The 12,066-nt window shown below is 42.7% G+C and overlaps 1 protein-coding gene across 2 annotated transcripts in view; it reads right to left on the bottom strand.

Moving 5' to 3' along the window:
* The window catches only part of ERBB4 (erb-b2 receptor tyrosine kinase 4), a 796,937-nt gene that overhangs the window by 37,403 nt on the left and 747,468 nt on the right, over window positions 1-12,066 (bottom strand). For both annotated transcript variants that reach the window (XM_083472043.1, XM_083472044.1), the window contains one exon: window positions 711-866. In XM_083472043.1, the coding sequence (XP_083328169.1) occupies window positions 711-866 (156 nt within the window). The remainder of the gene's footprint in view (window positions 1-710; window positions 867-12,066) is intronic.

The raw sequence follows: 12,066 nt of genomic DNA, 5'->3' as shown, positions 1-12,066 counted from the left end.
TGGTTTTCCCAATGAAAAGTAAATTGAAATGAATTGGACACAATCAAGGTATGGGATAATTGTCTTTGTAATATTGGATTACTATGGCATCACTGCAACAGAATACTATGAAACAGTTGTGGTTCCTCAGGTTTATAATGGTAGCAATCAGGACCAGACCAAGACATTTTAGCACCCAAGGCAAGTCACAAAATGGTACCCCCTCACTAGTGTAGAAGTGGTGAGTGAAGATCTATATCGGGAACAGGTGGAGGAGTCAAATCAACCTTACCCAATGGTTGACGTGGGAATTAAGCCCATCACTGGGGTGGCCCCTGCTCTGAATCACATGAGGTGGGTACAGAGCCCAGGAAAGCAGAGCCACAGAGCAGCTCCCATCATTTCCTCCCTAGGGGTGGGAGGAGACCAGTAGCACCTATTCGCCAACAGGTGGCATGGGGGGGCACTGCCAAGGAGGGGGCAGATCCAACCTCCAAGGAGCGCAATGCAACTGTTGCTGCCACTGTGGAAGCTGGCAATGCATTGCTTAGAGACTGGATCTGCTGCCTCTGTGGATCTTGCCACCTGAGGCAGTTGTCTCACCTTGTCTCATGGATAGGCAGCCCTGGTATCAAGATGGGGGCCATGAAACTCACCTTCCCCAAAGGTTTATCAAGAAACAGGCTTAGGATCAAGGCCCTTTCAAATCCTGGATTTAATCCAACACCCACCTTTCCTCCATCAGCACTGTACTCTTTCTCATCCCCTTCCAGTAGTCTGGCCAAGCCAAAGTCTGTGATCTTCACATGGTTTGGTGATTTCACTAAGACATTCCTGGCTGCCAAGTCTCTGTGAACCAATCGCCTCTCTTCCAGGTACATCATTCCCTAAGAAGCAAAAAGTTTTTTGGTTTTTTTTAAATTGAGAACAGTTTTTAAGGTCCTGCTTTTGTAAAACATTTGGACAACATGCGCCTTAGAAACATTCCCAGCTCTTGGACTAATGTGTGGATCAGAACTCACAGTAGCTGCCTCCCCTGATTCTACCTGTCTCTGAATATTGTGGCACAGTTCTCAGCAGTTTAAACATACCAAAACAAACATGTAAATATGTAAATTGAGACAAAATACACATGAAATATGCATTAAATGCTATTTTGAGATTTTTTTAGAAAGGAACATAATTATGGATAAAGTGGCATAGACCAGAAATAGATGGATTTGCCCATCAGTAATCTGTGTTTCCCTTCACAAACTGCTAAGTTTTGCAATTAGGACTTAGATTTTGTAGATATTTTATATTTCTCTCCCCCACATCATCATTTCTATTGGGTTTCTAAATTATTATTTTCTTTACAGACATAAAACAGGGACAGATAGCATTGATGTATACAAAACAAAGGAGCTGCGAGATGCCCATATAAAAGCATATGGGTTTGTATATGATATCTTTCTATTGCAGTAGTTCTTTGACTATACTCTTGAGCTCAGGCAGCTGATCTCGAAAACAGGCATGCCTTCAGTGAAATGTGTCAGCACTGAAGCAAAGGTCCTGCCAAGATGGCCATCATCCTTTTCATATTTCCCACTTTTTCGTCAAGAGCCCTTATGCATTAAGTTAACCGTCTCTCTGAGGAAACCACGGAGGATCCCCAACTTCCCTTCTTCCAGTTTTGTATGAAGGATTCCATTGACTATTTCTGATAAAATATGGCATGCTCACATGGTTATTTTGAGAGCACTCTGTTTCTGGATGAATGGCCACGGCTAAGTTAGGTCCATTCATTTTTCCAGTGACACAGGAAAGGAAATGGCACCATGCTGAATAAAAATAGATTGGTTTGGCCATGGCTTTGGGCTGCCAGACTTGGTGTTTGTTTTATGCTTAGAGCAAAACCTATTAGTAACAAGGCTGTATCTGGAATGGCTCCGATAGTTTCCCAGAGTGCACAGATACCATACGGGCAGTAAGAAATTTAAATTGGTCTTTATGAAAAAGTCCCTTCTGCTCATTAGCAAATTGGTCCTGTAGTGAAACCGCCATCAGGGACAATATTTTAATGTGCTGTTTTACTGGTCTCCTAATAAAGTTGCTCCTAGAAATTGGTAGCTGTTTCACAATGGTGGACCTCAGAAGGTGCGCTCTGTGTGTGTGTGCGCGCGCGCGCAATGTAGTATTTACCATGAGAGACATCAGTCAGATTTTTCTGACTCAGGCTGTGGCCTAAATGAGAAGATAGCTGTATATTATTTTATTATTCCATTTCTCAATGCATATTTTGTAATATGGAAGCCAAACTATCCCTGTTTCATAAGGCTGTTATAAATTAAAAGTAACAAAGTAATAAAATCACCAAAGATTGATTCTAATAAAAAACAAAGATGCCTATATGAGCATTAGAATGGGGAAATTTTAGCTGTGTCATGGCTCAAAATACCAAGGGCCATAAAACCATTTGATTTTAACCTAGGAAATGTAGGAGGTGAAGTCAGAATGGAACATTTTTGAAATTTATATAGGATGTCTTGTGCAAACTGCTCCTTTTGGGGCTTTTACTATTTACAATAGATTTTGTAGCAGCTGACAGTGAAGAGGTTTGGAAGCAGACCCACACACAAAAAAACCTCTTTGGACACAGACTACACAGCATTGTTTTCAAATAGGCTTTAACTGGCCGAGGCAAGCACATTCTCTCTTGCCAATTGCAAATCAATGCTGCTGGCTGTGAAACACCAGAGCTCTGGAACACTGAAGGATTAACAGTTTCTGACATTAAACCCAAAGCCATAAAAATAAAAAGTCAGGCAAATAAATCACAGAGGGTCAAATGATTATGAGCAGTATATACTGGGGAGTGCTATAAAACACTAGATTGCTTTAGATGGCACCTGGGCCGAGCACAGGCATTAACATGATAGAAATCCCAAAGAGTGAAGAATCTTCCGCCTAATGAGGCCACAGTTCACCCAAACGTTATGCAGAGCAAGCCCCGTGAGACGGAAAGGAACAGGGGCTGGGTAAGCAGCCAAAAACATACTGTAGTAGTTAGCAACCACTGCACAAGCATGCAGAACTGGAATTTCCAAAATTAAATTGAACTCCTCACCACATACATGTGCTTTTCCAGTGAAGGCAATATTCATTAACCTTAAGTCGTACTTAGTAACTTCGCAAAGGCTTACATGAGGGGTGGTGGAATGTTTTTCCCTAGGGTAAAATTCTCTCAGGGGAAAGTAGTTGGGGACCACAAATTGCCAGTGAACAGGGTCAAGGTCCAAAGAGGGCAGGGCCAAAAGACATATAACCCCACCACCACCACCACCACCGGGAGAGAGAGACTCTCCTTTCTCAGCTTGCCTTCCTTGCTGTGTGTGAAGAAAGGGGATCCTCTTTCCCATTGCACAATGAGGAAATGAAGTGAAATGGTGGTGCAGGAAGAAATCTGACCACCATCTTAATGTGCAAGCTGCCCAAGAACATGAGATGTGCATGCCTAAGGGCACTCGGAAAGGCCAAGACTGAGTTGAGAAGCCACCCACACCAACAAGCCCAGTGGCTCAGCTGCAGTGAGCAGGAGACTGGGCTCGCTTTGCTAAATTCCACGGTGACACTTCACAGCAAATGCTTCCTGGGTTTTTGGTTTTGCAGGATCGTGGCAGATAGTAAGCACTTTAGCACTATATCCTCTTAAGGATAGTCACAGTAAACTACATATTGATTTTTCCTCTCACCATCCTATTAAGGTGTTTTGTGAGTGGCTGAGCACACACAATATATACCCGAAAATATTTTTTTGTATTAAAACTCAAACGATATAAGGCAAAATGAAATGAAGCTAGAGAAGGATACCTAATGATGCTCTCTGGATATGTAGAATTCAGATATATATTTCCCGGATGCTTCATTTGACCTTTTCAAGCCCGATAGGAATGGTATTATGTACTTATATTTAACTGTATATAAGGATCATAAGCACAGTAAGCAAATTGAATTTCACAGAGTGAAAATAAATACTTAAGAACTAGAAGACATATTCTCAAAGCAAAAGAAATTTACCACAGTGGACAGTGAGTTTGAAACACCACTAGAAGCCAGTTCATATAAACATGCATGCATGCACATTTTGTAACTAATCTAAAATATATAGTACATCTGGTGACTATAGTGCTTGTGTACTTTACTGCCAGTCACAAAACAGAGATGCAGCAGAATTTATTTATTTAAAATGTGTATAGGAAACTCCCGATATTACCGGTATATTCAGAATATAATCAATAACTAGTCTTAACCATAAAGCACAACCAGAACAAAATACCAAAATACCAGCAATATCAGTAGAACTTAATTTGTTCTGGAGGTCTGTTCTTAACCTGAAACTGTTCTTAACTAGAGGCATGCTTTTGCTAAGGGGCCTCTTGCTGCCACTACGCCGCTGGCACACAATTTCCGTTCACATCCTGGGCAAAGTTCTCAGCTCGAGGTAACTCTTCCAGGTTAGTGGGGTTTGTAACCTGAAGCGTTTGTAACCTGATGCAGTTGTAACTTGAGGTACCACTGTAATCACAGCAATCAGCCCAGTAATTACAAAGAGGTAGCACAAAATAATTGAAACTATTGCTGTATCATAGCATAAGAAGCTCAATTTTTAATAAATAAATAAACAAGAAAGAAATGTTGAACAGCTGCCTGCTCCCAGAGGTGATGTGCAGAGGACTGTGACTCTTGGAGAGGAAATAGAGAGGAAGGTTCTCCTTCTCTTACATGCTCTGTATTCTCAAGGGTAAGAATGAGGTGCACCTTCAGTGAGAAGCTGGCATGCATTGGGCACTGGCACCAACCTAAGAAAAGTCGCCATTTAATATGAGACAATATGAGCAACAAGGAAGTGCCCCAAGTGTTAAAACTAGACCTCTACCCCCCCCCCCCACTCTCACATACTGGAATCGGCCTGACCTTACAATTGATAACCCCCCTTATCACAATGACTACAAGCTTTTCCTTGCTGAGGATATCATTACAAGGGCAATTACTGCCAAACTCCTCTAACATCAAATCACTCTTTGAAACAGAGCCTAAAGACATTAAGAAGTCGAGCAGACATTAGAACCAGTTTTAACAAAAGGCACATTGAGGAAGTCTCCCTGGAACCTTAGCAGGAACAGGAGCAATCAATTAATTACAATAGCTGTCTTTATATCTACATAATGAAACACTTTACAGTTGGTGTTCTTGCATTGTTTCGTGCTTTCATTCCACCTACACAGGAAATAGAACACCACCTAGCACCTGGCAAGGAACAAATGGCTTCCTAATTTTCCCCTCTTAAAATTAGAAAAATTAGTGCTGCAGTGAAAATTTTTCTGTTCTCCATCAAATAATGGGGAAATAAATTGCATTCAAATATTATTAAAGGGGAGGGGAAAGTATCACAGGTGGGTGAGGGGGGAAATCAGGTTTTTGTCACACTTGCCTTACTTTTGTGGTGGCAGGGGATGTTTGCAAGTGCCCTTTCTTTCATGCCACAAATTATCTCAGCGGTTCTCTGTTCTGTGCAGCCTTCCTGGGTGGCCTTGCTTCAATGAAAGCCCAGAGGAAGACGTCAGAAAGTGACTCCTCCCGTGAGCCTTTTCACTTCAGGAAGTATGGGTAGCCAGGGAGGTTGCAGAAATGTTTACTGGATGGGGAAAAGGCAGGCCAGCTGGCCACCAATGAGCACTTCATTGGGTCGCCATACACCTGGATTTTCCCGGACATTACTGGGCTTTCAGAGGTGGAATTGACATCTGGGAGGAACTTCTGAAAGGTGGCGCTTTGTCCTAGATCTTAGGCAAGTCAATCGAAAAATTGCATTTTTGTAAAAAACAAACAAACAAAAACTCGACAACTTTTGGGTGGTGTTCTGGTCTTTACTTTTTGAAATATGGCAACCCTATCACCTCACAGGAGATGCAGGTGGCACTGTAGTCTAAACCACTGAGTCTCTTGGGCTTGCCAATCGGAAGGTCAGCGGTTTGAGGCCCTGCGACGGGGTGAGCTCCCATTGTTCAGTCCCAGCTCCTGCCAACCTAGCAGTTCTAAAGCACGTCAAAGTGCAGGTAGATAAATAGGTACCACTCTGGTGGGAAGGTAAACGGCATTTCCGTGCGCTGCTCTGGTTTCTCCAGAAGCAGCTTAGTCATGCTGGCCACATGACCGGGAAAAACTGTCTGCAGACAAACGCCGACTTCCTCAGCCAGTAAAGAGAGCACTGCAACCCCAGTTGTTTGTGACTGGACTTAGCTGTCAGGGGTCCTTTACCTTTTTATCACCTCACAAGGGAAGCTCCAAACCGAGCACCTACAGAAAGTGCTGTGAGAATAGGCAGATAAACAGAAGTTTCATTCACAGGAGAAGGGCAGATTTAAACGCAGCTCTACTTAAAATATCCTCCACCTATGGAGTGCCATAGAAGCAGAGGAATACTCAGGGAGTGAAGAAACAGTCAGGCAGCAATGAGATGCGGAACTGATTTCCTCCATAAAAGCTGATGCTCCTGCGGGACAGGAGTCGCCCTTTGCTGCGCGGTTGCTGAGGTCGTGCAGCTTCCCGATGCTCCTCATCAGGACTTGTTCACTCACAGACTCTTGGGCTAGACTTTCCCCTGTGCCATGAGAGGTGCTTTAGAACTGAGAGGTGCCTCATGAATCTCTTAAATGCTGCTTAGCAAAAGGGCCGTGTGAGAGGGAAGCAGATGCTCTTCCCATGTCTGTGCGCTTTCCCTTGCAAATACCATCTGTCGGCATACAATCAGAGGGATATCACCATTCTAGACATGTAACTATAAATGTAAGGATCTTGAATCAAATGTTGAAATTATTTTTAAAGCACAGAAGTGGTTACCGCCACGTTCCTGATAGCACTTGCTAGATGAAAATAGAAATATGCTTGCAAATAGCCCTATTCTCATGCCAAGGTTTAGTTTCCACAGCCTGCCCTCTGCCGACTTAGAGGACAAGAGGGTGTTTATTCTATAAAAATAAATCAAGAGCATGAGCCAGATATTAGGGATTAACCCTGGTCAATCGAGATAGCAGGAGCAGATGTTATCAGGGCCAAAAAAATGACCGTAGATTTCTGTGACATATACAGTGGTACCTCAGGTTACAGGTTACAGACTCCGCTAACCCAGAAATATTACCTTGGGTTAAGAACTTTGCTTCAGGATGAGAAGAGAAATTGCGCAGTGGCAGCGCGGGAGGCCCCATTCGCTAAAGTGGTACCTCAGGTTAAGAATGGACCTCCAGAACGAATTCAGTTCTTAACCCGAGGTACCACTGTATATTAAGGAATAAAAGGAACCCACATTCTGAGTAAAATCATGCCCTCTGATTATTTTCTATTGCCCAGTAGAATGGACTAGAGAAAGAGAGTTTTATCCCACTCTGGGACAAACTAGTTAATAATCACTGAGGTAAAGGTATAGGAGGGATAAATGGAGAATACCCACCTGTTCCCTTCACAGCACACTTCCACATAGACTGATGTCCTGATCTAAAATGCCTTTCAGAAAAAGGCACTCCAGTATCATCAGGAAAGAGTGGCCTTGCAGTCACTACATTTTGTCCAATCCTAGTGGTCACTAGCCTGGAGAGGCACACTCTAATATGTAATATGAATAAGGTAAAGGTAAAGGGACCCCTGACCATTAGGTCCAGTCGTGGCCGACTCTGGGGTTGCGGCGCTCATCTCGCTTTATTGGCCGAGGGAGCCGGCATACAGCTTCCGGGTCATGTGGCCAGCAGGACTAAGCCGCTTCTGGCGAAACAGAGCAGCGCACAGAAACGCCGTTTACCTTCCCGCCGGAGTGGTACCTATTTATCTACTTGCACTGTGACGTGCTTTTGAACTGCTAGGTTAGCAGGAGCAGGGACCGAGCAACGGGATGCGTCAAGAATGTTAACAGGAAGAATGGCTTCAATACTAGAACAGCAATTATAGTGAAAACATGCAATGAAACTATGCAACCATATATATATATATATATATATGCGTGCAGTATAAATTGTAACTCTGGCATCGTGAGCTAGATAACATAACATAATAATATTTTCTTCTTAAAAACCAGAGGGATAACCATGGATTATTAGGAGAGCAAAAATATGTCTCTAACACCAGGATCTTATAATTCTGTCCTGTAAGGGAGCTACGAGTACCATCTTTCTAATGATTTAGTTATGATCTACCCAGAAGAGAGATAATGTGGATTTCCTGAAACATTAACCACATGCAAAGGCTCTTCTGACTAGCCCAGGGGAATACTAGCCGCCCTGCTCTGATGTCCCCTCCCCCCTCCCCCATTGACCTCTTGCCAATACAATTACAACAGGGGGAGTGCATTGTGTACCGCATGCACTTTCTCCAAGAAGTGTATTTAAAATGGATTACTTCTGCTTCTCGGGCAGCAGATCAATAGAGATGTGGATTGCAGTTAAGTGTTGAGATGTCTGTGGGCTGCAGTAGTTATCCTTTGTGTCTCTTTAGAAATTAATTAAAAATCAATGGAGTGTGCAGCCCATTAATAAGGCAACTTCCACATTAACAGATACAAGTGCAGCCTTCCCTGGTTTGCAGAGAAAGCAAGCAAGTGCAATCAAGCCTCACCGGCACTTGAGACAATGGGAGGGATTCTGGCCACTTATTCCCCACACAATGGAGCTGCTGCCAGCGGGGTGTGCATTTGTGCAGGCCTGCTTTTAGCTCCCTTTATCCGCGTACTCTCTCTGTTGGTAATAAACAAGCAGGATGCTGTTTAAAGCAGCACCAGATATTCTCCGGTTTGGATTTTTGGTGAAGTAAGAATTTCTCCACTGCTGCTTCTGCAATTTCCTTCTGGCTGAGTTTAAAACTGTGCTTGGCAAACCAAGCCGCCTCTCCCTCCCCTTTCCTTCCAGTGCAAAAGTAGCACAATTTATTAGATATGTGTTTGAGCCTTCCATTATGTGTGCTGAATCTTCTTAGGTACTAGACTTATTTTTATCACTTTCTCATTATTACTTTGAAACTTAGTATTAGCCGTTAGTTTCCATTTGTCCTTAATATTTGAATTCAGGTCCTATAGACCATTAATCAGCAAATGTTGTTTGAGCAGTTGCTACAAAGGACAATTTATGTCCCATCGCAGGCAGATGCAGTAGTTCAAGGAGGATAAATCACCAGGTGGTAGAACGGTATAAGTAACCTACCCCAATAACTTTGCCTATGGTGGTTTGTGAATACAAGGTGTTGCTGTTGTTTAGTCATTTAGTCATGTCCGACTCTTGGTGACCCCATGGACCAGAGCACGCCAGACACTCCTGTCTTCCACTGCCTCCTGCAGTTTGGTCAAACTCATGCTGGTAGCTTCGAGAACACTGTCCAACCATCTCATCCTCTGTCGTCCCCTTCTCCTTGTGCCCTCCATCTTTCCCAACATCAGGGTCTTTTCCAGGGAGTCTTCTCTTCTCATGAGGTGGCCAAAGTATTGGAGCCTCAGCTTCAGGATCTATTCCAGTGAGCTCTCAGGGCTGATTTCCTTAAGAATGGATAGGTTTGATCTTCTTGCAGTCCATGGGACTCTCAAGAGTCTCCTCCAGCACCATAATTCAAAAGCATCCATTCTTCAGCGATCAGCCTTCTTTATGGCCCAGCTCTCACTTCCATCCATCACTACTGGGAAAACCACAGCTTTAACTATGCGGACCTTTGTTGGCAAGGTGATGTCTCTACTTTTTAAGATGCTGTCTAGGTTTGTCATCGCTTTTCTCCCAAGGAGCAGGCGTCTTTTAATTTCGTGACTGCTGTCATCATCTGCAGTGATCACGGAGCCCAAGAAAGTAAAGTCTTTCACTGCCTCCATTTCTTCCCCTTCTATTTGCCAGGAGGTAGGAACTCTGAAAATGCTACTCACCCATTTATCATTCATGACTGAAGAGCTGAGGTCACTTTGCATCCAAAAGTATGTACGGTCCACCAGAGACATAGAATCATAGAGTTGGAAGGGACTCTGAGGTCCAACACCCTGCAATGCAGGAATAGGCAGTGGTCCCATATGGGGACTGGACCTGAAACCTTGGTGTTATCAGCACCATGTTCTAACCAACTGAGCTGTCCAGGCTGACTCCTAGTTGCAAGCATATGACTGCAGGATCAGGGAGCTTTGGCTGAGGTGTGAGATTCTTGGATCTTTGTAGAAGTTGGGCACATCTGAAAATCTGCCCACTCCGGACAGCAGAAAGATATTAGTTTTAAGTACTTGAATGACTTTGATACAAATGAAGGGTCCTCAAAGGCTACCTAGCTCAGCCAACTGAAAGGAGACTTGCTCCTGAATCCCACTCCCAAACAAAATCCTTCTGCATTTCAAGGTTCAGAATTACTAGAATTAGTGGCACTGATACACCCAGAATCCCCAATTCTTTTCACTTCCATTTTCAGACTTTTTAGCACAAGTGTGTATGCAAGTAAAGTCACGTGACACATAATGGCAGGAAACCTACTTCCCCACCCTAACCCTGATTCTGAATGAAAACAAAGATTTTCAAGTTTTCTGGCAATTCTATTGGATTATGTATTTCAGAACTAGATTCTGTGCTGGTAAGTCTGAACACAGTTTTTGCAGCAGTAACTGTCTGAAATAGTTCACTGGAGTAAAAAATGATGGATTATTATTATTTTTTAAAACCCACCATGCGCACACATGGAGTGTGTGCTGCCAAGGAGTGTGGTGGAGTCTCCTTCTTTGGAGGTCTTTAAGCAGAGGCTTGACAACCATATGTCAGGAGTGCTCTGATGGTGTTTCCTGCTTGGCAGGGGGTTGGACTCGATGGCCCTTGTGGTCTCTTCCAACTCTATGATTCTATGATTCTACACATAAATTTATGCCATTTCCTTAGGTGTCAAACTACCCCAGGTAGTATGAGCTACGATTATCAAACCACTTAATTTAATAATCCTATTCATTTTGATAAAGTCAATCTAGAGTTACTTTGAGGACTATAGTTAATTTTTTCTCCAGGCAAGGCAAAACAGCCAAGGGATGAAAGGATTTTCTTTGTTCTGTTCCATTTTTTGTTCCATTCCTCCTCAATTAATTTGGGTTTAAACAAATCTAAAATGTGCAGTTTAATGCAGCTTTTAGTTCCTTCAGTTCACGCTGGCCTCTCTCTTTGTCCAGCCCCCACCCCTTGCAAAGAAAAGGAGCTCTCTGCATCCAGCCCTCTGTTTCCAAAGTGACTGTTTTCCCTTACGAATCATGCTTGTGATACACCACTTCCATCATGAGAAAACACAAATTCTATGACTGGTATAAATTATTTCTATTAATTAACATTCTCCCCCCCCCCTTTTATCCCTCACCCCTCACCCCACCCTTGTGTTAGACTTCCACTCTACTCAAGTGCAATTTCTTTCCACTTCTATTACTTTCTTTCACACACTTTTAAACCAATTTTCTACTTCTTTTTCTCTTACACATTGTTATCCATAATATTTAATATTTCAGTATTTATAACAGAACTTGTTTATTCTAATAGGAGTTCTGATTTTTCAATATAATTTTGCAAGTATCCTTTAAACACTTTCCTTTTTAAAAATATTTTTATTAAATTTTCCATTTTAACAATCCAATCTAATCACATTAAATATTCCAAATTCTACAATTCTACAAATACGTATCATATAGTCCAAATATTCTGCCGAATTATAAATTTTGGGGGGGACTTCCCATGCTTCAAGTTTGGTGGGGCTCTGATCATCTTGTATCTCTACTGCCTTGAATTTCGAATAGTTCCTTTAAATCTTCCTGTTGTTACCCTTCCTTCTTTCATGGCCTCTGGGTTGTTTCCACAGGCGAGTTGAAGTAAACAATGATATGCCTCTGTGTGAAATTAGTATGCTTGACTCTCCCACTCTTGCAGCTGGTAAGCCTATTGTTTGCAGTATATCCTCACACGCTGGTGTTTATGCCGAATCAATCCAGAAGTCCATTTCGCCGCTGGCAGACACCATCTTCTCTCAGTTCGGATGAAATCAAATCTAAGCATTTACTCATTAATTTTCCCAGACCGGTTG

The sequence above is a fragment of the Podarcis liolepis genome, assembly GCF_965112155.1.
Source record: "Podarcis liolepis genome assembly, chromosome: 1".
NCBI classification, from domain to species: domain Eukaryota; kingdom Metazoa; phylum Chordata; class Lepidosauria; order Squamata; family Lacertidae; genus Podarcis; species Podarcis liolepis.
This window is presented reverse-complemented; position numbering and strand designations above follow the sequence as displayed.